The 26551-nt window shown below is 36.8% G+C and overlaps 1 protein-coding gene across 1 annotated transcript in view; it reads left to right on the top strand.

Annotated features, from left to right (window-relative positions):
- Positions 1–26551, top strand: part of PLS1 (plastin 1) — a 94080-nt gene that overhangs the window by 44191 nt on the left and 23338 nt on the right. The window contains exons 2-9 of the mRNA XM_008067300.2: positions 1186–1291; positions 6349–6512; positions 8467–8596; positions 12133–12265; positions 14460–14541; positions 21319–21484; positions 21567–21709; positions 24299–24394. Of these exons, the coding sequence (XP_008065491.1) occupies positions 1222–1291; positions 6349–6512; positions 8467–8596; positions 12133–12265; positions 14460–14541; positions 21319–21484; positions 21567–21709; positions 24299–24394 (984 nt within the window). The 5' untranslated portion in view covers positions 1186–1221. The remainder of the gene's footprint in view (positions 1–1185; positions 1292–6348; positions 6513–8466; positions 8597–12132; positions 12266–14459; positions 14542–21318; positions 21485–21566; positions 21710–24298; positions 24395–26551) is intronic.

Below are 26551 nucleotides of genomic sequence, written 5' to 3'. Positions count from 1 at the left end.
AGTTATGATATAGTAATACGTGGCCAGTAAATATTATGTTAATGAACATAATGACAATGTGTTAGTAAAAAAAAAAAAAAGAACGGGTTATAACATAGTATGGTCACATTGTTCTCTCCTCACAAAAGGTACACATGTGTTTTGAAAGTAAACCAGAAAGATAAAGACAACAAAAAGCTATTAGTTGATATTTATGGATAGTAAGATTATGGGTAATTTTAATTACCTGTTTTGAGAATCCGTTATCAATTATTTTCTGCAATGAATACCACCTTCTGACTCTTCTTACAACCTAGTAAGAAAAAAAAATATATATATATATATATTTTCTTTTTAATTCAAAGTCTCTGTTGCCCAGGCTGGAGTACAGTGACACACTCACAGCCACCCCAGCATTGACCTGCTGGGCTCCGGCGATCCCTCCACCTCAGCCTTTCAAGTAGCCAGAACTACACATGCGCGCTACCACTCCCAGCTAATTTTTTGATATATTGTAGAGACGAGGTCTCACCAAGTTACCCAGGCTGGTCTTGAACCCTGGGCTCAGGCAATCCTCTTGCCTCAGTTTCCCAAAGTACTGGGATTACAGGTTTGAGCCACCATACCTGGCCTATATATGTTTGTTTAGTTTGTCTTGCCTGCTCAGAACAAGAAGGGCCCCACTAAGAATATGAAGGACCCCACAGACCCTTACAGACCTTGCACGGGGTGGGGGGAAAGGATGTGGCAATGGTTGGATATTATAAAGCTGAACATTAAAACCACAAACCAATCCCAAAACAAGCAGACTCTAACTTACTTTGCCTTTTTTGTGGCTATTCTCCAAGTCTTTAAATTTTAATTTTTGATCTTATCTTGTACATTTATAAATCCTACAGTTTTCTCAAACTTGAAATGCTTATTTTACTGAAATAGTGGCATAAAATGTAAATAGATATTATACAGGCTATTGAGAAATATGCCCTATAAAAGCATAAGGTGTGAAAAATGGGTTTCTTTCCCTTACTAAGTCTGTTATTGTTTGGCCTATGCTGGGAGAGAATGTTACTGGGGGGACCTGTTTGTTCCTTGTTAGCCAGACCTCATGGATGATTTCTTCCAGGAAGCGTACTTCTTCTGTGCCTTATGTTGCTCAATAAATGTTTCCAAAGGACTCATGTTCTTTTTATAATATGCTTTTTCTAGACATAAAGACCTGAAGGTAACCTTTCCTGTCCAAAGATGGAAAACAGTACTACTACCATTTCTCGGGAGGAGCTTGAAGAACTACAAGAAGCATTTAATAAAATAGGTATGCTTGAGAAAAAGTACATATGATATTACTGTTCTGCTTGATTTCAGACTTCAGGAATGGAGCAATCCTTTTATTTCTTCTACCACCACCCAGTTACCCTAAGATTTATTCTTTTTTTTTTTTTCTATCTACATTTCACTGGATTCTTTCTTTCTGAAAGATAAGCTAAGACTGGCTTGAATTTCTAGGTGAATTGAACTTTGAATTCTTTGATAATTTCTTTGTAGAGAATAATCCAGGTTAATGAATGACAGTGTAACTGAATACATGTAACATGGTATCCTTATTACAGAAAAAAAACACCCACATAGAAACACTTCCTTGTTTATAAACTAAACTCTGGCCTTCATGTCTTTGCCACTAACAAAACACTTTCTGACTTCATGCAGAATATTTTTTAAAATTTGGTATTGTTTTAAGGCCGTATGTCTTATTTTTCTTCTCCCTCATGCATAATCTAAAAAGTCTTAGTATTGCTGTATGTCTTATTTTTCTTCTTTCACTTTTCAAAGTCACTTAGTGTTTTGTCTTTATGATTATCAACAGCTTTGTATTTTTCTTCCAAAACAATTTCCTCATACTCTGTTGGATCTCAGTTCTTCTGCATTTTGCTCTTGGAAAACCCATGGTAAACAAGGAGACTATAAATACCATTTTTTGCTTTAGTCTGGAAATGCATGCAAGTGAAAGGTGAGCCCAGTGAAAGGTGAGCACAGTGAATAGACATTGGTACAATGATACCACCGTCTTTGCCCCTTACTCATCAGGCTCCTTCTCTAGTGTAATAGGGCACTTCATGAAAAACAGAGTCAGTCATATGGTAGATCAGGGAGGATATAATGATCACAGTTTGTCTTATGTTTAGATTTCCCAGAAACCTAGTGGATAATGACTAAAATTAATGTAAGTGAAATGTAATGCAGGATGAGTTTTAGACAGTGAATAGACATTGGTACAATGATACCACCGTCTTTGCCCCTTACTCATCAGGCTCCTTCTCTAGTGTAATAGGGCACTTCATGAAAAACAGAGTCAGTCATATGGTAGATCAGGGAGGATATAATGATCACAGTTTGTCTTATGTTTAGATTTCCCAGAAACCTAGTGGATAATGACTAAAATTAATGTAAGTGAAATGTAATGCAGGATGAGTTTTAGAGACCAAAGGAAAAAAAGATTTAAGTTTAAAAGGTAGGCTGGGCGTGGTGGCTCAGCCTGTAATCCCAGCACTTTGGGAGGCCTAGGTGAGTGGATTGCCTGAGCCCGTGGGTACGAGACCAGCCCGGGCAACTTGGCAAGACTTCTTCTCTACAATAAATAAAAAATTAGTGGGACATGGTAGTGCACGCCTGTAGTTCTGGCTACTTGGAAGGCTGAGGCGGAAGGATCGCCGGAGTCCAGCAAGTTGATGCTGGGGTGACCATGCGCATGCTCCTGCACTCCAGCCTGGGTAATGGAGTAAGACTCCAACACACAAAAAATAAAATAAAATAATAAATAATAAATAAATAAGTAAATTAAAGGTAAAACTACCCCCCACCCCCTGCCTAAAAAAAAAAGTAAAACTCAGGAAGCTCACGGTTTACAAATAATGGCTGTGAAATGAAGTAAATTCTACAAATCTCTGAACCCTTCCATTTCTCCTGGGAATGGCATATTTGTCATTTAAGCATTGCGTGAATATGGTACAATTTTCAGAAAATTATTAATCATAAATTTTATGGAGAGTTGTATGCAATGCCTAGAATCTTTTCAAGACAAACAATGGGCAATTGTTGAATTGTTCTGCTCATTTGGGGCATTGAAACATAGGAAGTAGTAAAAATGTGTCTCCTAGTTTGGTATTTCTGTTATTTTATAAGTGCAATTTGGTAGCTTGAGTAAAAGTGCTACCTAGGTCTTAGTAAAGTGAATGAATTAATAATACATTTGCTTTATTTAGCACACCAACTTTAATTTTTGTGACTCATGGATACATAATCTTGCAATAGTTATTTAATGATTTTTTGTTTTTTGTTTTTGAGTTGGAGTCTCACTCTGTTGCCCAGACTGGAGTGCAATGGCCGCTTCTGGCCACCACAGCCTCGACCTACTGGGCTCTGGCAATCCTTCAGCCTCAGCCTTCCAAGTAGTTGAAACTACAAGTGCGCTACCAAGCCCGGCTAATATTTAATGATTTTTTGAATGAACAAATCACTAATGGAACCATTTTGACAGCAAGATAATTTGCTGTTTGAGGGAAATGCTAACACTAGCAGAATATATACTTGCTGACTTTATTTGCAAAATAAACTGCTATTCATGAACTCAGCAAAATCTCTGCTAATGTTTACCAAACAACTTTTCTCAGAGACAGAGGTACATACCCAGCCATCTTTACTAGACAGGATATTTTTGGGCCACTGGAGAGAAGTAGAGAGTTCAAACATTTCTCACACTTTCTCTTTTTTTTTCCCCTGAAATTGTGGTGAAGTAGATGTAACAAAATTTACCATCTTATCCATTTTTTAGTGTATGGTTTGATAGCATTAAGTACATTCACATCATCCTGCATTCATCACCACTATCCCTTTCTTGAACTCTTTTCATCCTTCCCAAACTGAAACTCTATATCCATTAAACAACAATTCTCCATTTTCTCCTCCCTCAGCACCTTTTAACCACCATTCTACCTTCTGTCTGTGTGAATTTGACTACTCTAGGTACCTCATGTAAATGGAATCATACAGTATTTATCTTTCGTGACTGGCTTATTTCACTTAGCTTAATGTCCTCAAGTTTCATTCATGTTGTAGCATATGCCAGAATTTCCTTACTTTTAAAGACTGAGTAATATTCTATTGTATGTATAAGTCACATTTTGCTTATCCATTCATCCACTTGGGTTGCCTCCACCTTTTGGTTAGTGTGAATGAGGCTTCCATGAACACAGGTGTACAAATACCTTTTCAAGTCCCTGCTTTCACTTGTTTTGTATGTACACCCAGAAGTAGAATTGCTAGGTCATATGGTAATTTTATATTTAACTTTTGGAGGAACTACCAAACTGTTTTCCATTGTCAGTATACCATTTTACATCCCCACTAGCAATGTACAAGGGTTTCATTTTCTTTACATCTTTATCCACACTTGTTTCCTGTTTGTTTGTTGTTGTTTTTTTAGTAATAGCCATCCTCATAGGTATGAAGTATTATTTCATTATGGTTTTGATTTTCATTTTCCTAATTTTAATGACATTTAGCATCTCTATGTGCTTATTGGCCTTTTTTTTAATCTTCTTTGGAGAAATGTCTATTCATGCCCTTTGCCTACTTTTGATCAGGTTGTTTGTTTTGTTGTTGCTGTTGAGTTATAAGAAAGTCTTCTTTCTTTTTAAACTGGGATTGTTATGGTTATTTAATTTAAGCCTTCATTTCCTCACCTTTAAAATGGGAATGATATTAGTAACTACCTTAATGTTGTTGTAAGGATTTCGTGAGGTTAGGTAAGTCAAGTTCTTAGCAAATCATTTGGCTCAGCATATATGCTCACTAAACTATTTCTGTTCTTGTCACATTACATTAAAACCACAGAGGTCATATGGATGGAGCTGAGATCTTAAGCACTTGGATTCAGAGCCCTAGCTCATAACTATTCTTGTGAGTTTAGCATGATGATTATTAGGTAAATAACTTCCTCAGTCTTGTTTATTTTAAAATATTTCCTACCATAGTACTGGTATAGAAGTAAGGCAGTCTAAACTTTTTATATATTTCAGAATTTTGGGAAACAATTCTAAACTGGTGATGTACTCATAATGAGCTTTTCCTCTAAATTTAACGAAAACAATATCATTGCAGTATCAAGCAATTTAGCTTCCTAGCTGATTTCTGCATTTATACCAATATTTTGGCTATTGGTAGTTCTAGTTTAAAAATAGTTCATCATTCTGAACAACATTAAATCTAAAATCCTAATAGGAAAGTTTCAAAGAAAAGTTTCTGTCCTTACCATTAATTCAGTTATAGTGCTGACAGCTCTTTAATTGAACAGAAAAAGAAATATAGGAAACAAAGCAACTATTACCAGATGAGTAAAGAGAACCTATACAAGGGGGATCCAGGCAACAAACACAACAATCCAAAGCTCTGCTACCAACTCTAGGCAGAAGTGTTTTGTGTCACCTTTGTTCTGAGTCAAGAAGTGATACCCAGTCTCTAGGGAAAACCCAGGGAAGGGCATCTCATTGATGACATGAAAACACCTGGAAACCTGTTTCCAAAAGTCCAAATATAGGTGTGAATTTCTTGAACACCTAATCTCAAAATGATATCAAACATGATTCAGCATATATAATGGTGTCATAAATACATAATGAAGAAGCAATGAATTATTGACAAATGAAATAGAACTGCCCTCAAGTTAAATGTAGAGCAAAAATGCCTTATGTGTATTTTGTATGATGCACACATTTTATAGGAATGTGGGGCCAGCAGATTCATTTTGTAAAATCCACCAAGAAGATAAAGTCTGGGTGGGTGCTCCCTTTTGACCACTGCATATTTTCAGCTCTCTGAGACTTCCCTATGCTTATTTCTTTGAAACTTAAGTCATGTGCTAAAAACTGGGTGTTCTGTCTATCAGAGCGATGGTGATAGTATATAATTAAAATACACATGGTAGTCCTAAATCTATGGGGATAACCTCCATATAAATATGAAGTGTTTTTTCGGTTGTTTGTTTTTGTTTTGTTTTAGAGAGATGGGGTCTCTCTCTGTTGCTCAAGCTGGAGTGCAGTGGCACAACATAGCTCACTGCAACCCTGAACTGTACTCAAAGCGATCCTCTGGCCTCAGGCTTCTGAGTAATTGGAATTAGTGGCTTAAATATGAGCTTTTTGAATGAAGCATATAGCATACCCTGTATAGTTCAGGTGCAGGAAAAAAGTTACTGTTACTTGTGAAGCAAACATGGAAAATTCTGCTTGCTTGTGAATCCCTGAGATGGCTTTCTGAGTGCACATTTTCAACAAAGAGTACAAAGGATACTTGATAGCTCATTATTTGTCTTTACAGATATCGACAACAGTGGGTATGTCAGTGATTATGAACTTCAAGACTTGTTTAAGGAAGCAAGCCTTCCTCTCCCTGGCTACAAGGTGCGCGAGATTGTGGAGAAAATTTTAGTGGTTGCTGACAACAACAAAGATGGCAGAATCAGTTTTGAAGAGTTTGTGTCTGTAAGTAATTTAATCTTCTCCCAGCTACTGATTATTTTGCTTTAAGCAGAAGTTTAATAATGCTATTGCTAGCTTTAGTTACATGCAGTTGCAGAGACTAGGAAAAGCACTGTGTTTTGTTTTGTGTTTTTTGAGTTGGAGTCTCACTCTCTCACCCAGGTTGGAGTGCAGTGGCACACTCAACGGCCACCCCAATGTCGACCTTCTGGCCTCAGGCAATCCTTCCGCCTTAATCTTCCAAGTAGCCGGAACTACAGGCACATGCTACCACGCCCGACTATTTTTATTTTATTTTATTGTAGAGATGAGATCTTGCCAGGTTGCTCAGGCTGTTCTCAAAAGCACTGTTTTAAAATGATGATAATAATTATTATTACAGAAATCATTTTTATAAATAATTAAAAAAACATAAGGAAAAAATCATTCATAAATTGTTGGAATGGAGGTCAGGTTTGGATAATAGTAATTCATTCCCCAGAATAACAAAAGTTGAGCTCAGTGCTTACTGACCACTAATATAATTGAATAAATGTTTGTAAAATAAAAATGGTCTGGTTTTGCATTCTTTATTAATTAAGCAAATATTTTAACTCTTCTCAGAAATTTTGCTAGGCATTGTGAATAATGTGATGAGTAAAAAGAAACATGGTCCCTGCTTTCATGGAGTTTATATGTGGTGGAGAGGACTGAATCATACAAATTTATGACAGATAACAACTATGCTAATTGCGATGACAGAGTGGTATAGGTCCCATGAGAATCTGTGGTAGAGAATTAAATTTGGAGAGGAGGTAGAGAATCCAGGGACTCTGGGAAAGTGTCCCTGAAGCTATGATGACTGAGCTGAGTTCTGAAGAAAGATGTTAGACAGACAAATGTGAGTTGGGGGAAAATGAATAATGTGGGAGATGGGTAGACTTGACAACATGTGTAGAGACCCTGTGACTTTAGAGATGATGGCTATTGTCAAGGAATTGAAAAAGAGTGTGCTGGAGCTGAGATGGCAAGGTATGTAGCTGGAGAAGTAAATCAGAACCAGGTCTTTACAGGGCCAAGTAGAATTTTTGGTTTTATGTTAAGAGCAATAGAAAGCCAATGAAGTGGGAGGAATAGAGAGTGATCTAACATGATCAGATTTACATTAAAAAAAAATTACTTTGGCTACTGCATGGAAAACTGATTGAATTTATTCTTGCCAATTTCTGGAGAGTCCAGTGTGAGAGTGATTGGGAGAGGGAGTTTCTGTAAGCCTATGGTATGTCCTATAAGAGCTGACTTATTTACTTGAACATGTATTTATTTGAGGTGTTCAGGCAGGGAAATACCTTCATTAAAGCGTTATTTTATCTTTCTTATGTAGTTAGTTATTTCTTAGGTTTTCAGTATAAAATATTATGGTAGGCCAGGCTTGGTGGCTCAGCCTGTAATCCCAGCACTTTGGTAGGCCGAGGTGAGTGGACTGCCTGAGCCCTTGGGTTCGAGACCAGCCTGGGCAACTTGGCAAGACTGTGTCTGTATAATAAATCAAAAAATTAACTGGGCTTGGTAGTGCGCTCCTGTAGTTCTGGCTACTTGGAAGACTGAGGTGGATGATCGCCGGAGCCCAGCAGGTCGATGCTGGGGTTCTAGCCTGAACGATGGAGTGAGACTCCAACTCAAAAAAAAAAAAAAATCATGGCAAGTCAAGAAGAACAATTTCAGTGTGTTCATTTTGTGTTTAGTTATTCAAAAGTTTATTCCAGTGTTTGGGATGCAAACCTTAGTTGACTTTGTTTTACTGGTAAAATATCAAGAGTTTTCTGTCTATACAAGCCAATAAGTACAAGAACACGCATTAGTATTTAACTTGGTGTCACTTCAAATAAATAAAGACAGCTGAATAAATATCTTTCATAGTGCCAGGTTTTTAATGATTATATGATCAAATCTCAACTTTATTTCTGTTTTATTTCAGCTAATGCAAGAGTTAAAAAGCAAAGATATCAGCAAAACATTCCGAAAAATAATTAACAAGAGAGAAGGGATTACTGCCATTGGAGGAACTTCATCTATTTCCAGTGAGGGCACACAGCATTCTTACTCAGGTAACCAGCCACTCCAAATTTTATCTTTTAGTTATTGATTCATTCAATAAGTGCCATAGTTCATCAAATCTATGATGCCATCCAGTGTGATTCATACCAGTATTTTATGTGCCACTGAGGGAAAAATACTGCAGACCAAATGATAATATGCCATCAAATTTGAAATGCATCTCAGTTTCAGAGTTGTCAAAATGAAAAAAATCCTAGAATCATTGAAATCAATGAGTTTTTATTTATGTGTCAGGCTCAGTCCACACCTAAAAATTAAAAAAAAAAAAAAGAAGTCGTTTATATTTTAGCACTGGATGTGTTTAATAATGACTTCTGAGTGGCTTTTTCATCCTGACTGGTGAGGTGGCTTTACTTTTAGACCTGATCTAGGAGTGATGAAGAAGCTTATAATAAGGATTTTTCTCTTCCATTTTCCAAGAGCTGAGATACCTGCTTCATCAAGCAACCAAGTGACTAGACTAGAGCACAGCACTTGATTTGCTTGATCTGATAAAACTACTGGATTGTTGCCTAGTAGGAAATACAGAGTCACATTAACTCTTAAGACAAGGTGTCTTGTCCCATGTTAAGCTTACTTCTCAGGGTCAAAATGTCTAAGAACCTTTGGCCAAGTTCCTTTCATTTATATGAACATAATTATGCCTTTTGACTTTTTGACAAAATTCCCTGTAACTTTTTTCCTCACATGAGAGTTGAGTCATGTAATTATTGTCTTGATTCTTGGATTTTTCTCTAACAGTACTCTCAAATTTGATCTGTCCATTGTATTTTTTTTCGAACCTTTTTCCACTAGGCAAGCAGTGGTAAAGTCAGTGGTCCATACTCTACTTCCACTTTTTGAAAAGTATTCACCCCTTAACTCAACTTCTGCCTGTCAATTCTACTGAAATGGTTTCTTTTTAAAAATACAAAAAATAAAAATTATTGAGGTATAATATACATTCAGCAAAATGCTATAACATAAGTATACAATTTAAATAGTTTTTACATGTGTATATATCTACGTCACTGCCAGTCAGATCAAGATATAGAATATTTCCATCTCCCTGAGTGACTCTCTCATGCCCCTTATAGTAACTGTTCCTCCCTGGAGGTAACCACTTTTCTGATGTCTGTCACCATAAATTTTTGTTTACTTGTTTATTGAGATATAAGAAACACATAGTAAAGTGCATAAAATCTGCTATTCCTAAGTTTATGGCTTGATTTTTAAAAAATCTGTGAATATACCCATGTAACTATTATTTAGAACAAGATATAGAATGTTAAATACCTTTTAAAAAACAGCACCTTTATTGAGATAGACTTGACATCCCATGAAATTCACCCTTTTAAATTATACAATTCAGTAATTTTTGAACATTTTCAGAGTTGTACAATTATCACTATTTAATTTCAGAGCAGTTTCATTATCCCAAAGAGAAATCCCATACTCATTATTAGTCACTCCACATTTCCACCTTCCTGAAACTTCTGCAACCATTAATCTATTCTTTTTCATTAGATTTTCCTGTTCTGGACGTTTTATATCAATGGAATCATACCATAGTGACCTTTCATTTGATAGGCTTCTTCACTGGCATAATATTTCAGTGTTCATCCATGTTTGGCATACATCATACTTCATTCCTTTTTATTGCTGAATATTCCATTCTATTCGTAATACCACATTTTTGTTTATCCTTTCATCAATTAGATTTGCTTCCTAAGTGAGTTGTTTCTACTTTTTGGCTATTATGAATAATGCTGTATGAACACTCGTATTTTTGTGTGGGCATATGCTTTAAATTCTCTTAGGTGTATACCTCGGAGTAGAATTGCTGAATCTTTTGGTGACTCTATGTTTAACATTTTAAAGAACTGCCAAACTGTTTTCCAAAGTGGCTGCACCATTTTACATTCCCACCAGCAATGCATGAGGGGTCCAGTTTCTTCACATCCTCACCAACACTTGTTTTTGTCCATTTAAAAAATTACAGCCATCCCATTGGTTGTGATGTTGCATCTCATTCCTGGTTCCCATACCTGGAACATTCTTTCTTTCCTTGTCTGTCTTCACCTACTGAAAACCTATCTTTCAAATAGTACTTCCTCCATAAAGTCATTTCTTGATCACTCTAACTAGAAGTGATTATTTCTTTCTTTATATTTTTAACATATTGCATATATCTCTCTAGTGGTTTGTGTATTTCCTTTTGTCACATTTCTTTGTTTTATAATTGCACTAAAAATTCCTTGATGACAGGTACAGTATTTTACTAATCTTCAAATCCCTAGATTCTAAGTCTTTCTAAGAAATTATGTATGATAAGGCAAGAAGATAACAAGGCAGATTATAATATGTACAGAGAAGAAATATTAGTATTTGTGTCTTCATTGACTCTGTGTGTGTGTGTGATAGATTAAATTTTAGGAAGACCTGCCAAACATGCCTTTATGAAAATTACCGATTGGGCTCAGTGGCTCAGCCTGTAATCCCAGCACTTTGGGAGGCCGAGGCTAGTGGATTGCCTGAGCATGTGGGTTTGAGACCAGCCTGGGCAACTTGGCGAGACCTCGTCTCTACAATAAATCAAAAAATAGCTGGGCATGGTGGCGCATGCCCGTAGTTCCAGCTACTTGGAAGGCTGAGTTGGAAGGATCACCTGACCCCAGCCGGACGAGGCTGCAGTGGCCGTGAGCATGCCACTGCACTCCAGCCTGGGCGACAGGGTGAGACTCTAACTCAAAAAACAAAACAAAACAAGTTACCTAATTCTGGGAACTGGGGCAATAATGGGGAAGACCAACTTATTTATGCTACCCTCTGATAGAAATGGAGACAATTTACTTTGAGGATTTCTATTGTTAAATGAGTTTTATATTTACATAATAATAATAAAGCTGTAGAACATTTTTATTTTCCCACTGCATAACCTAACAACATTTTCTGCCTAAAGATCAGTGTTCCTGTACTGGAAGCCACGTGTTGAGAAGTTATTATGAAGGTGGTTAAGAGTAGTGTTTCTAGATTTGTGTCAGCGCCACAGAAGTGGAGCTGTTTTATTCATTTGAATAACTCTTGATTGAATTCAGTATTCTATTGTAAGCCAAAAATCACAGCTTTCTAAATCTTTTTTAGGGGGTAGAATTTATTGCCATGGATATTTCATTCTTGTTAATATGTATAGGAAATATATGTATATATATATAAAATACATATTTTTAATATATATACTTGACCTCTGACCTCTGGTAGTCTGCTTCTCATTCATTGGCTTTCAGAAGCAATACTTATTTGGAAAGATTTTTGAATCAAATCAAATATTTATTGTGTTCACTTAAGATACATACCTTATTCTCCTCTAATATAGCAGATGAAAAATTGGAATGAATTCCCTTTCCTTCTTTTCTTAAGTCTTTTAGTATTTTAGTAGAATTTTAATAAGTCATTTGTTATCTTTGAGCAGAAATTTAAAAGTATGTTTTGTAGTGCAGTAAAGTTTGTGAAATGAGATTTGCCTATCAAGATTTTCTCTTTTCAGAGGAAGAAAAAGTGGCTTTTGTTAACTGGATAAACAAAGCCCTGGAGAATGACCCTGACTGTAAACATCTTATACCCATGAATCCCAATGATGGCAGTCTTTTCAAGTCACTTGCAGATGGCATCCTTCTTTGGTGAGTGGAGTACCAGGTTAGGGAGCTATGTTCTGACTGTCCTATTGATGAACATTCCATGAAAACTACAATTCAGTGAATCCATTGTCTCTTGGAATTAATAGCTACTTAGATCTTAAAGGATTTCTAGTACATAGAAAATTAAGTACAAGTGTATGTGTGTTGGAAAATTTCCCCTCAGTGCCCCTTATTTTTCTTGTGTTTTTTGTATGTGTTACCATAATAAGACTAAGAGAATTCTAAGTTATTCCTCAGATGCATTTTTAAATGTTGACAGGGTTTATTTTTTTACTTCCCAGTAAGGGAGTATTGATTATTGCCTGGAATAGGCACTCGAGAAAATGCAAAAGGAAAATATACCTTATTTGTACCTAAATGAAAAGGATGTTTTAATTCAGCCTTGTGTTATCCTTGGGTCTCAGCAGTCTGTGTCTGCTCACTAGATTGTAAACTCTCTCAGGGCATGTCTTTGTCTTTGTTGTGTGTAGTATAGTCCCTGGCACCCTTCTTTGGACAAAGCGAGTATGTTTTTTAAGTTTATTAAAAGTACAGAAAAACTTACAAAAAAGAAAATAATCATAACAAATATTCTTACCACCCATAAGTAACTATTATTAACATTCTGGCACATTTCCTTTAGTCTTTTTTCTGTATTTTTAGGACATTATGTATGAAATATACCTTAACATCCAGCTACCATTCTGATTTCTCTGATCTTTAGAGAAATTTCCATTATGAATTGAATGGGTATTTTCCTACCTTTGTTTAAAAGATAAAATTCTAAAATATAGAGATAAAATTTATATTAATTTTTAAAATGTCTGTATTATTAAAATCTTAGAAAGGCAAGATCTCTGGCTACTTATTTTTCTGCAACAACGGTAATTTTAACTGTGTTGAAGCTATGAAACTTGGTTTCTTGTGAATTTCTTTCTTTTTTTTTCATTTTTAAAGTTGTATGGTACAAGTCAGGAGAGGGTGCATACGTGGTTTAGCACGGGTGAAGTTTTGGGCCTCCCATTGGACCGCAGTTTGCCTGGATTAGGATCAGGCACCTTACTGATGTTATGTGTCCCCCTTCTCCCTTTCCTGGCAGTGTCCCGCTACTGCCAATCTCTTTTTTGTAGTTTCATGATAGGTGTTCAGGGTTCACTTATGAGGAAGAACATGTAGTACTCAGTTCTTTGTTTCTGTAATAGATCAGTGAGTATCATAGACTCCAAATGCATCCAAGTTGCTGCAAAGTTCATAATTTTGTCCTTCTTTATGGCTGCATAATATTCTATCGAATATATGTACCACATTTAAAAAATCTAGTCCAGTTTTGATGGACAGCATGGTTAGTTCCACGTTTCTGCTATTGTAATAGCGCTGCAGTAAACATGCATGCGCAGGTATCTTTTTTGTAGAATGATTTGAGTTCCTCCGGGTATATTCCCAGAAAGGAGATTGCTGGGATGTATAGAAGGTCAATTTCTAGTTCTTTTACATTTCTAGTTCAGAGGCTGAACTAGTTTGCACTTCTACCAACAGTGTAGAAGCATTTCCTTTTCTTGGCATCCTTGCCAGCTTGTTGTTTTTTTGTGTTATTAATGATGGCCATTATTATTGGAGTTAGGAGATATCTCAGTGCTGTTTTGATTTGTGTTTCTCTGATGATTAGTGAGGCTGAGCATTTTTTCATGTATCTATTGGCTGCTCATATACCTTCTTTTGAGAAGTGTCTTGTGAATTTCTTTGTTTACATTTCAGACTGCTTGAATGTTGATGATAATTAAGTGAAATAAAGGCAAGATATAAAGAAATTGCAGGGTGGCTAAAAAAAAAAATTAGGAGTAAATGCTAAAATCACTACTGCCATGAGTGATGGTAGATTTGTTTTAAGACAGGGAATATTTCTTCGATTTTGAAAATTAAAATCCTGACATGAATTACAGTTTAACTTTTTTTTTTTTTTTGAGATGGGATATTGCTATGTTGTCCAGGCTGGCCTCAAACTCCTGGGCTCAAGTGATATGCCTGCCTTAGCTTTCCAAGTAGCTACGACTACATGTGCATCCTATTGTGCTTGGCTTATAGGTTAATATTGAAAAGAAATGAATTATTATTTTTCAAAATTTAACTGTTACTTGCAAAAATAAAGTAAAAATATCCTTTGGAGTTTTAAAGTAAATTATTCTCATTTTCTTTTTAGCAAAATGATCAATTTATCTGAACCAGATACAATTGATGAAAGAGCCATTAATAAGAAAAAGCTCACACCTTTCACTGTTTCTGTAAGTATTTTCCCTTTGCTTGTAATAATGTTAATATGCTGAGAAATGTAAGACCTTCCTTAAGGATTTTGGATCTCTTCATTACTACATGTAAAAAATATTCAGTGCAATTAATATACTCTTGTAAAAAGTACATATGGCTATACTTTATACTTACCTATGTATATAAACATATGCATTCATATGATCTTAATTTTACCTTACATACAATTACAGTTTAAGTGGATGTTTGGGCCCACATAAAACCTTTGATTGAATGTAATTTTATTTTTCTATAAAAAATGACTTTTTTTTTTTGAGTTGGAGTCTCACTCAGTCGCCCAGACTGGAGTGCAGGGGCCGTTTCCGGCCACCGCAGCCTCGCCCTGCTGGGCTCCGGCGATCCTTCCGCCTCAGCCTTCCAAGTAGCTGGAACTACAGGCGCGTGCTACCACGCCCAGCCCATTTTGATTTTTATTGTAGAGATGAGGTCTCGCCAAGTTGCCCAGGCAGGTCTCGAACCCGCGGGCTCAGGCAATCCACTCACCTCAGCCTCCCAACGTGCAGGCTTACAGGCTGAGCCACTGAGCCCAGCTAAAAAATGACTTTTTATTAAATAAAAATTTAGCTGCATTGTGTGATGAGTGAAATTAAAATACAGTGTACTTCGGATGTACTTTTATTTAAGTTAATAGGATTCAGCTTATGTTGTTGTAATTATTGTGTTTTTTATGGATGAATACTTGTTTGATGCCAGTGTTCTTGCAGATTGGTTGCAAAAAGAACATTGCCATTTTATCCATTTCACAACATTTTAAACTATGCTTTTTGCACTAAATTGTTTTGTAATTGGTTTTTCCATACAGATCTTATGAAAGTTCAGAATTTATTGTTACCATACCTTTTCCTTCAAAATCTCTAGAACAATGGGTGGATATTAATATTTACTAAGTATTTACTAGGGTCTAGTTGCTGTTCTAAACACACTATGTGAATTATTCCCTTGACACCCAGCAACTTCATAATAAGGAATATGCTCTGATTTTACAAATGAGGAAACCAAGACACTGGCAGGTTACACAGTGGCAGAGCCAGGATATAATCCCAGTTGTCTCATGCCAGAGCTTATCCTCTGAATCACTATGCTATACTGCCACTCTCATGTGATGGTCGTTACAGCAACTATTTAATACGTGGCCACAACAGTGTTGCATATGCCTAGTTGAAACTACATACTTGAAGAAGCTTATTTCCAATTACAATTGCTAAGTATTGCATAGTTTTATTTTTAGAGATAGCATTCTTCCAATATGAGTGGGGATAGTAGTCTAAGCCTTTAGGATGCTTGACAGAGAGGGCATTATGCAGAATGAGAAAAAGTCCTGGGAGTAGGTCTGCTAGAAAATTACTTGTTTTACGTGAAACTTTATCATGAAGAAGCCTAATTCATTTGTAAAGATTGTGGTAATACAGTTTTTCACCTTCGGATGGTGGTTTTATATGGTATCATGATATATGAAAAAATCAAATATAAAAGAATGAAAATTATGTACAGAAGTTATGAAAGCAAGAGAAAAGGACACATCAGCAGAACTCAGTGATGACCTTAGACATTTTCTCATATTTTTCTTTTTCTTTTTTCTTTTTTTTTTGAGTTGGTGTCTCACTCTGTTGCCTAGGCTGGAGCACAGTGGCCACTCGCAGCCACTGCAGCCTCAATCTGCTGGGCTCCAGCGATCCTTCTGCCTCAGCCTTCAGAGTAGCTGGAATTATAGGCACATGCTACCACGCCCGACTGAGTTTTTTTATTTATTGTAGAGATGAGGTCTCGCCAAGTTGCCCAGGCGAGTCTTGAACCCGCGGGCTCAGGCAATCCACCCACCTCAGCCTCCCAAAGCTTGGGATTACAGCCTGAGCCACCGAGCCCAGCTCATATTTTTCTTATACACATTTTACTAAGCTTCACTCTTGAGCTTGCCATCATTGAAAGAAACATGCTTATATGAGTAAGACTCTGCAAAACAGATAGTAGTAATTTCAGGACTTAGGAAACCAACACAAAGTTATTGAATATTGAATAACAATTGGATATTGAATCTCTTCATTACTACATGTAAAAAATATTCAGTGTAATCAATATACTCACATATATAAAAAGCACACATGTCTATACTTTATACTTATATATGTATACAAACATACACATTCATATGACCTTAATTTTACTTTACTTATAGTTTAAGTAGGGAAAACGTTATAAATCATTATAACTTAGAATTGGACATTCTAAATGGAGTAAAAGTGATGATGTGTAAAATAGGAATGAAATCTGAATAACAAATCATGACTTTATTCTTATTGACTCAATAAGTATATAGCACAGTTCTCTCAAATCATTAACAAAAGTATACTTGTTTGACCTGGGCGTGGTGGTGCATACCTGTAGATCCACTAGTCGGGATGCTGAGGTGAGTGGATTGTTTGAGCCCAGGAGCTCGAGGTCAGCCCGGATAACATAGCAAGACCCAATCACTAAAATAAAAAAAAAAGTATACTTGTCCAGAATTGAACCTTTATGAGAAATGCACATTTCCAAATAGGTAGGAATTAAAAGAAAGAAAATTTACAGCACATATTTGAGACTGTTGGTAAAGAGTTAGATAGTTTATTAAAATAGAAGGCACATGGGAAGCTTTCTAAAATAGCAGTATAAATATGCTACCTGTTAAGGTGGGCTTTATTTTAGCCACAGTTAGTTCATTGATGCACAAAACAATGGGAGAAAATGGATGAGTAATACAAGACAAATTGCCACATTTGCTCAATTCTTTTGTTAGTATCCCTATAAAGTGAGGCACAGATTAGGATGCTGAAATACAGGGAGGACTACCTCTCTTGTCCCAATTGTTTGGGATTCCCCAATGTCCTCATTTTCCCCCACAAACACAAGTCTTCAGGAATGAAAGTTGGGCAGTCAGGGCTGTTGTCCATGCTGAGACTAGGATAGCAACCTCTCCATAGAGTTCTCCTATTCTTATTTTTAAGATGTTTAGAAGTGGTTTTACACAATAGTGGCATCCCATTCCCCGCTAACTGGAAGAACAATAATGTTTTATGTACCAATTAGAAACTACCAATTACTTGAAGGATGCACATAGTGATGCCTTGCTTTCAACCCATTTTTTTAAAAAAGCCAATTACTAGTAAGACATCTGCTATACTTGCAAAGCTAACACTTTTGAATAAAACTGATGTCAAAAGCTGTTTTCCCCTTGTATCACCAGCTTTAATAAGACAAAGCTGAGTTAATTGCTTTACTTCAGTAAGAGAAAACACCACCTACAAAGCTTTGGTAGTGTCTTGGTGTTTGGAAGGTAAGGACAGCATTTGAGAATTGGAATTGTGGTTTAAAGTGGGTCTTTCAATGAGAGAGGGGTCTGATTCAGACTGGATAAGAATGTTAACTCATTCATGTCTGCTGACATGACTTTACATCATTTCACATTCCGTTCCTGGTTGCCGCTGACGTGAATTTACCTCATTGTGGAAGACTGTCTTTTATATTTTTACTTTGAATAAAAATACAAAGTACGGAATGCTAGTCAAATTGGTGTCTGAGACAAATACTGGATATTCCTGCAATTTCAGCTGTATTGTGAAAATGGTGACAATTTAGAAAAGACTATTTCACTTGTGCTTAATAACGGAAGTTTGTGGCAACCAGCTTCAGGGTTAACTTTTAATTTTTTTATTTTAAAGATGTGGGGTGTAATTCTGGGTTAGGTATACAAATGTTCATTATGCAGATACCCTCGCTGCAGCTTCAGATTTTTTAAAATTTGCTGGTTACAAATGTGTTAATACAACAAGCCAAGACTGGTAAAAATAGCAAGGGGAAGATTTCAAGGAGCAGAAGTCAAAGTTTATATTTTAGGATATAAACTGTCCACTAATGTTTTCCATTGAAGAGTTAATGGGTTTTCTAGGTATCACCTACAGTGAAAAATCAAACTTTTGCCTAGGCTCAAGACTCCTGGAAGAAGAAAGTCAAGTTAATGAGAACAGAGGAAGAGTAAAGTTATGTCAGCGAAGACAAAAGGAATAGCATACAAAATCATGTTAATGTAGACAGTAAAGTATGATTTTGTTTGTCAGTGTCCAGGCCAAGAGTAGTGGTGGAAGATTTTGGGTCTTACTAATTATTATAATCAATTTAGTGAAGCCACATGCTACTTTTGGCTCATAGTACCATGCTGCCAGTTGCATATGAAATGGGTTATTGTGAGATTAACACTATTACTGGAATTATTTTTAGTCTAGTTCTTTCCCCTGCTGATGCATTCTGGGAGTCACAGCTGGAGCAAACATCCTTTATACTCTTGGAACTAAAGATAGAAAAATATTAGTGGTCAACCCTAAATTACCAGATGGTGTCTCTTGAAAGTCGTATTGATTTGACGTAGGGTAACTTAAAAGCATCTGAAACTATTAAAAATCTTCTAAGATTTCCATAAAATATTTAAAATTTATGGATAGTGTTTTCATATTTATCATGTTTACTTGTGAATTATGAGGTTATAAAGATATTGAAGGGGTCTCTGGTTTTGCTGCATATTTTGAGATAACCATATTTAAATGAACATTGCTTAATACAACTTCAAAAATAACTTAATTCCAAAAGCTTATTACTTTAGGCACCCTAGAGTGATACCCAAGAGATACAGCTATTTATTTACCTGGAACCCAGTAAGACAAATCACTTTAGCAGATTGCAGGAGGAAACCACTGAAATTATTCACCGTGCTTTGAGAATCTCTGTGCTTTGTTGCTGTTGTGACCAACACATACATAGTTGCTAGTACTACCACCATATGAGAATGTCAGTATAGCATGGTGAAAAGGGGCTGAACTCTGAAGCCCACTGGGATCATGCCCTGGCTCTGCCACTGTGTCACCTGTAAGTGCTGTAGTTTCCTTATCTGTAAAACCTATCTTGAGTTACTTTTTAAATGATCTGAAACTGAAACCTCATTGCAGATCACTTTTTAAAGGAATGCTTCCAAATGGGAACTTTACAGAAGTAAAAACATCATTAATCCAGCACTAATAAACTGAAGTTTCTACAGGAATATCATTACAATATCATATTTATAAATTATGTAAATGTGTTGATAATAATTCCCTTCTTTTCCTCTTTTTGTGTATATGCAAGCTACTATGAAAGTATAGGAAAGGGAGTGACTAATTTTACGTAGGGAGATGATTCAGGGAAATCCTCACAGAAGAGATAGTTCTTGATTTGAGAAATGAGCTTGTGACTTGAGAGAGGAACCTTACAGGCCAGGGGAAAGGACCTTCTCTCTTGGTTCAAGCATAGACTGTATATGTGAAATGTTGGGAGAGGCCAGAATCAAATCCTGAAGATTTCTGATTGTTCTCACTAAGGATTTGAACTTGACTCTCTCCTTTCCCTCCATTCACTCTTACTCATCCATCCATTTATTCAACAAATATTTATTGAGCATATACCACGTAGCACTTGGAAAACAGCCACAAAACGACCAAAGCTTCTGCTGTTATAGAGCTTATACTCTTAATTGGGAGACCAGTAAGTATCAATATGCCAAAGAGTGATAAGGAGTCAAATAGGAAACAACGAGTGCCCTCAGGGATTGTAGTGATGTTTGCTATTTATATAGGATGATCAGAGCAGGCTGCACAGATTAGGTGCATTCGAGTTGAGTCTTAAAGCAACTGTGGATATTTGGAAAGAGCATGTTCCAAGCAGAGAGATCTGTGTAGCTGGAACAAAGTGAGTGAGCGGAGACAGTGGGAGGGGCAGGGAACACTTGAAGAGTTTTAAAGGTGGAGACCACCATCAGATTTATAATTTTACTAAGAGCATTGACAGCTCAGCTGGAAGATGGATTGGAGAGAGTAAGAAGATGGATATAGGAAGAAAGTTAGGAAACTATTAAAGAAAGGCACTGACAGCTTTCAGAGGTATTTAGAAGGTGGAATTAACAGAAATTGGTGCTTAGATGTAGGAGGCAAGGAATAGACTCTATTCAGGTTTCTAGCTTAGGAAGAAAGAAAGCAAGAATGAAGATTCATCCTATCAACCAAGACAGTTAAGGAAGAGGGCTGGGCATGGTGGCTCATGCCTGTAATCCCAGCATTTCGGGAGACCAAGGCAGAAAGATTGCTTGAGTCCAGGAGTTTAAGACCAGCCTGAGCAACGTAGGAAGACCCCTGTCTCTACAAAAAATATTTAAATAAATAGATAAAGAAGATCTGATTTTAATAGGAATTAGAAAGAGGAAGACCTGGGAAGCAGGGCAAGAAAATTTGCTTCAGTGTTGGTCATGTTCAGTTTAAGGTACTTGTACAGTGTCTAGGTAGATATAACCAAGTGCATAATTACACATACAGCTTACAGTAGAGGCTCGGAGGAAATGTGGGCTGAAGATATGGGCTTAAAAGTCACTGGAATATAGAGGTAATAGTTAAAAACCATGTGATTTTTTTTTGAGTAATGGTATTTTGGTTGTATAAATATTACTTATATTTGGTGATCCATTGTTTCTTGCAGATGACTTGTAGATAATACTTTATTATTATTTTAAAACATAGAGACAGGGTCTCGCTAAGTTGCCTAGGCTGGCCTCAAATTCCTGGGCTCAAATGATCCTCCTGCCTCAGCTTCCCAGTGTACTGGGATTACAGATGTGAGCTCTTGCACCCGGACAAGACTTTAGAGAGTACTTCCTCACATGTATTTTTCTTTTGACAATTCAGGAAAATTTAAACCTAGCTCTGAATTCTGCCTCGGCAATTGGTTGCACAGTGGTCAACATCGGTGCACAGGATCTCAAAGAAGGAAAACCTCATTTGGTCTTGGGACTTCTCTGGCAGATCATCAAAGTTGGTCTTTTTGCTGATATCGAGATTTCCAGGAATGAAGGTAAGAGCATTAGAAATATTTTACTTTTCATTGACATATTCTCACTATTGGAAGAATTTACATTTCAGTGTTTTCCCCTCAGCTTTGATTGCATTGCTCAATGAAGGTGAGGAATTAGAGGAGCTAATGAAGCTTTCTCCTGAGGAATTACTGCTGAGATGGGTGAACTACCATCTGACTAATGCAGGATGGCGGACCATCAACAACTTCAGCCAAGACATTAAGGTTTCTATTTTAAGTTCAAATTTGTGACATGAGATGATGATGAGGAAAGTAAAAATAAAGGCGATTTAGGCGTAAATTTGAATTAAATTCACAAGGACACTTGGGGTGGAAAATGAAATTTTGCATTTCTCTGAAGTAGCTCTCTCAATTATATTCACTGAATCTTTTTTTTTTTAAACTCTTTTATAGCTGGCTCATGCCTGTAATTCCAGCATTTTGGGAGATGATGTGAGAGAACTGCTTGAGCCTTGGAGCTCAAGACCAGCCTGGGCAACATAGCAAGACCCAACTCTACAAAAAAATTTAAAAACAAAACAAAAAACTAGCCAGGCATGGTGGTGCACACCTGTGGTCCCAGCTACTCAGGTGATCAGGACTGCGGTGAGGTGTGCTTGTGCCACTGCACTCCAGCCTAAGAGACAGAGTGAGACCCTGACTCAAAAAACAAATAGTCATCCCCCCAAAAAACTAGCTGTCTTTTAGTAAGAACTACAACTAGTTGTGAGAGGAAGGAGGTGCTATCCTCAGCAGATTAAAACATTGTTTTCCATTTTATATGTCATAGATCTGCTAGGTTTTTTTGTTTTGTTTTGTTTTTTGAGTAGGAGTCACTTTGTCACCCAGGATGGAGTGCAGTGGCACACTCATGGACACCACAGCCTCGACCTGCTGGGCTCAGGTGATCCTTCCACTTCAGTTTTCCAAGTAGCCAGAACCACAAGCGCATGCCACTGTGCCCGGCTAATTTTTTGATTTATTGTAGAGACACAGTCTCACCAAGATGCTCATGCTAGTCTTGAACCCCTGAACTCACAATCCTCTTGCCTCTGTCTCCAAACTGCTGGGATTGCAGACATGAGCCAATGAGCCTAGATTTGCTAGATCATAATGAGGATGTCAGTCTGTTAGTTTGGATTAAGAATTACATCATTTGTTGGACTAGAGGCCTGATCAATTCAACACTCTTACTACCACTTGACCAGTAACCAGCTAACAGGAAACCAAATTATCTGAGGGTCCAGGGAATCAGTAGACAAAGGGGATCTTAAGGTATGTATATCAATCTGAGTAGCTTGAAGCACTTACCTCTCTACAGGGAAAGCCTTGTCAAGGAAATGATAACATTCACTTCAGTCTAACAAATCTTCCATGGTCAGTATCTGGATGGGCATTGCCATTACCAAACTGAGTCCTTGTGACTTTTTTCTTCTCTATGACTTTTCCCCCCAGAAGGGGAATAAAAATCAGTGCTGGCTATAATTCATGCTCCCCTTTAGTTACCACCTTTTAGTCAGGTTATCTTTTTTGCTACGATAACATAGATCAGTGGCCCCCAACCTTTTTGGCATCAGGGATCAGTTTCTTGGTAGATGATTTTTCCACGGGGTGGGTGTGTGGGGGCATTGTGCAGGCAAACCTCACTGCCTCAACTCCACATCAGATTATCAGACTGACATTTTCCTTCTCTGCTTTCATCTATTATATGCTGATTTAAAAGTTTATTATGAGAGTTCTCTTATTCTGAATTCTCTTAAAATTCAGCTTAGCAGACATTTTAAGCCCTTTCTGCAGGGTCATTAGAACCAGGGGATGCAAAGATGCAGCTCTTGAGAAGCTTACCAATTATACAGGGAGACAAACATCCAGTAGATGGATATTTCAGTTATCTACTGCTGTATAGTAAACCGTGTAAAACCTACTGGTTTAAAATAATGATTCTTTCTAATAATTTTGTGAGTTGATGTGGCTTGGCTGGGTAGTGGTTCTGCTTCACATGGTTTTGTCTGGGATCACTAACTTAGTTATGTTCATCTTGTTGGGTTCATCTGGAAAGTGCACAAAGGCTTTACTACCATGTCTGGTGCCTCAGTACTCCTCCACAGAGCCTCTTTACATGGCTATCTTGAGCTTCCTCACAGCATGACAGTTTCGGATGGTTGGATTTCTCATGCAAAGGTTAACTTGAAGAGGGAAGAAGCAGAAGCTCTTGAGATTTGGACTTGGAAGTCTCAGAACATCACTTTCATGGCATTCTGTGGATTAAAGTGAATCACAAGGGAATCCAAATTAAAGAGAAGGGGAAATAGCTTCTGCCCTTTGATGGGAGGGGCTACAAGTATGTTATGGGGAAGAATTATGACAGCTATCTTTGGAGACTACCATATTGGATGATCTAATACAATGTGATTGGTTTATTTATTGAGATGGGCAAGGAGTGCTGCGCAATATAGGGGGAGGGTATTTTGTTCATTCTTGAGAATCTGGGGAAGGTTTCCAGGAGATAATAATTGATTTGAATCTTAACTGATACTTGGATATGTAAACAGATGAAAAAGGTGAGAGAGAGTACACCAGGTATAGGAAACAGCATTTCTGGAAGATTTGGGGCGTGAACAGGACTGCTGGAAGCTTTAAAGCATGAAATAGCATGATGCATTCAGGAAACCTACAAGTTATTCTGTGTTACTAAAGTTACTAAGTTGTTATTCCATTCTTGGAGATGTGGCAATTTCCTTTGAGCACTTTTTTCCTAAATTCAGCAATGATTTTATTTATTTTAAAAATGCTATTTCATATCTTTCTTTGAAGGATTCGAAAGCCTATTTTCATCTGCTTAATCAGATTGCCCCTAAAGGTGACCGGGAAAATGGACCTGCCATTGCCATTGACCTTTCAGGATTTAATGTGAGTACAGTTTTAAATTTTTTAAATATATACTGTGGTAAAATATACATAACATAAAGTTTACTGTTTTTAACCTTATTATTATTAATTTTTTTTGAGTCGCAGTCTCACTCTGTTGCCCAGGCTGGGAGTGCAATGCACACTCACAGCCACTGTAGTCTCGACCTGCTGGGCTCAGGCGATCCTTCCACCTCATCCTTCCAAGTATCTGGAACCACAGGCATGTGCCATCATGCCCAACTATTTTTTGTTTTTAAATTACTCAGATGAGGTCTTGCTAAGTTGCCTAGGCTGGTCTTGAACCCCTGGGCTCAGGCAATCCTCATGCCTTCAGCTCCCAAAGTACTGGGATTACAGTCATGAGCCACTATGGCTGGCCTGTTTTTACTATTTTTAAGTGTACAGTTCAGTGACATTTAATACATTCACATTGTTGTGCAACTGCAACTATCACCACTATCCTTCTCCAGTACCTTTCCATCATCCTAGAGAAATTCTGTAACCATTCAACAGTAACTTCCTGTTTTCCCTCCCCACCCCATGTATCCCCCTGGTAACTACTGTTCTACTTTCTAACTCTATAAATCTGACTAGTGAGTGCAAATTTAGCATGCAATTCTCCACAGCAGCATTCCCTGGTGGAGCCCTTAGTCCTTCATTAAAACTTGGTCCTTTGCTCTTCAGAAGTTGTTTTTCATGCCCCTGACTCCAAGCTTCCATGTTGAGTCATCTGGCTGTCATAACTGACAAAAGTAAATAGCAGAATGGTGACCTTGAGTATTTGTGGGATCAGTCCTAAATTCACACAACCCTGGTGCAACACAACTGGAACTCACTAGGTTAGCTCTTATGACTATCAATGTGTGCCAGGAAAGAGAGCAACAAGCTGATTTTAGATTGCTAATCAATTGATTATTGGTTTTATCACCTTATATTTAGAGATACACAAAATAAAAGATGGAAATTCCTAGTGTTTATGATATAGGAAGGACTGATACAGTTTCTGATTCACTTAACACATTTCCTAGAAATCTCATTCTTTTAGCTTAAGTTGTAAATGCCAGAGATAGTTCTATCTAAATATTAAAATCTGATCAAACCATAGATTGTCTAAAAATATATTGCGTACTTAAAGTGCAGTATCCATAGTATTTGGTTTTCAAAGCAATTTGAGTCATTACTAATTAATTATATCTCACATTATTATAATAAAATATCTCAGAAACTTCGTATTGCAAAACTATGCAGTTATTATTTTAAGTAAAAAAAAATAGGAACTCAAAACTTATGAAAAACTTTGAATATATTCAAAAGGGAACAGATTTAGTGTACTAAACTACTGTGTGCTCATCACTTAGTTTCAACATCTGTCAACTCATGGGCAATCTTATCTGAATTATTCCCTATTTCCCTCCTCTCCTATATTATTTTTAAGCGAATTCTAGATATCATTTTATTGATGAATATTTCAACGTATTTCTGAAAGATAAAGACACCTTTTTAGTATAACCATAGTACTTCATCACACCTAAAAATTTTTAATAATAATCTGTAATGCCATCAAACTATCTAGACAACATTGACATTTCCACTTGCCTCATAAATGCCAAATATTCTTTTTATAGTTTATTTGAATTAAGACCTAAATAAGGTCCACATATTGTGATTTGATGTGTATCTTGGTGTTTCATTGTTGTTTAAGAATCGATTGCATTCTCTGATTTTACATTTTTATTTTTTTGCAACCTTGGTGCACAGAATTAGGTTGTAATCCAAAGTCATGATATTCTCTCATCTAAGGTCTGCGCACACTTCTTATTTATTTTTGTTTGTGTTTGTTTTGAAATTGTAATAAGCCTCATGAACCTTCAATCTAACAAAACTGAGACCTTGTATTAATTTACATTTTCTGTGCAGTTCTTCCTATCCCATGTCTGCCTTATCTTAGTGTAAGCACCATCTTGAACCTCGTGTTTATTATTCTTTTGCTTTTCTTTTTAGTTTTTCTTCACCCAAATGTATTCCTCACAAAATTAAACTTTTTAGCTTCATATAGAATTATGTTGTACTTAAATTTCTAGTACTTATTTTTGAACTTGTGTCTCTAAGAGTCACCATATGTTGCATGCCATTGTGTGAATATACTAATTCATTCAT

Source organism: Carlito syrichta, unplaced genomic scaffold (assembly GCF_000164805.1).
Source record: "Carlito syrichta isolate Samal-C Ts95f unplaced genomic scaffold, Tarsius_syrichta-2.0.1 Scaffold309473, whole genome shotgun sequence".
NCBI lineage: Eukaryota > Metazoa > Chordata > Mammalia > Primates > Tarsiidae > Carlito > Carlito syrichta.
This window is presented reverse-complemented; position numbering and strand designations above follow the sequence as displayed.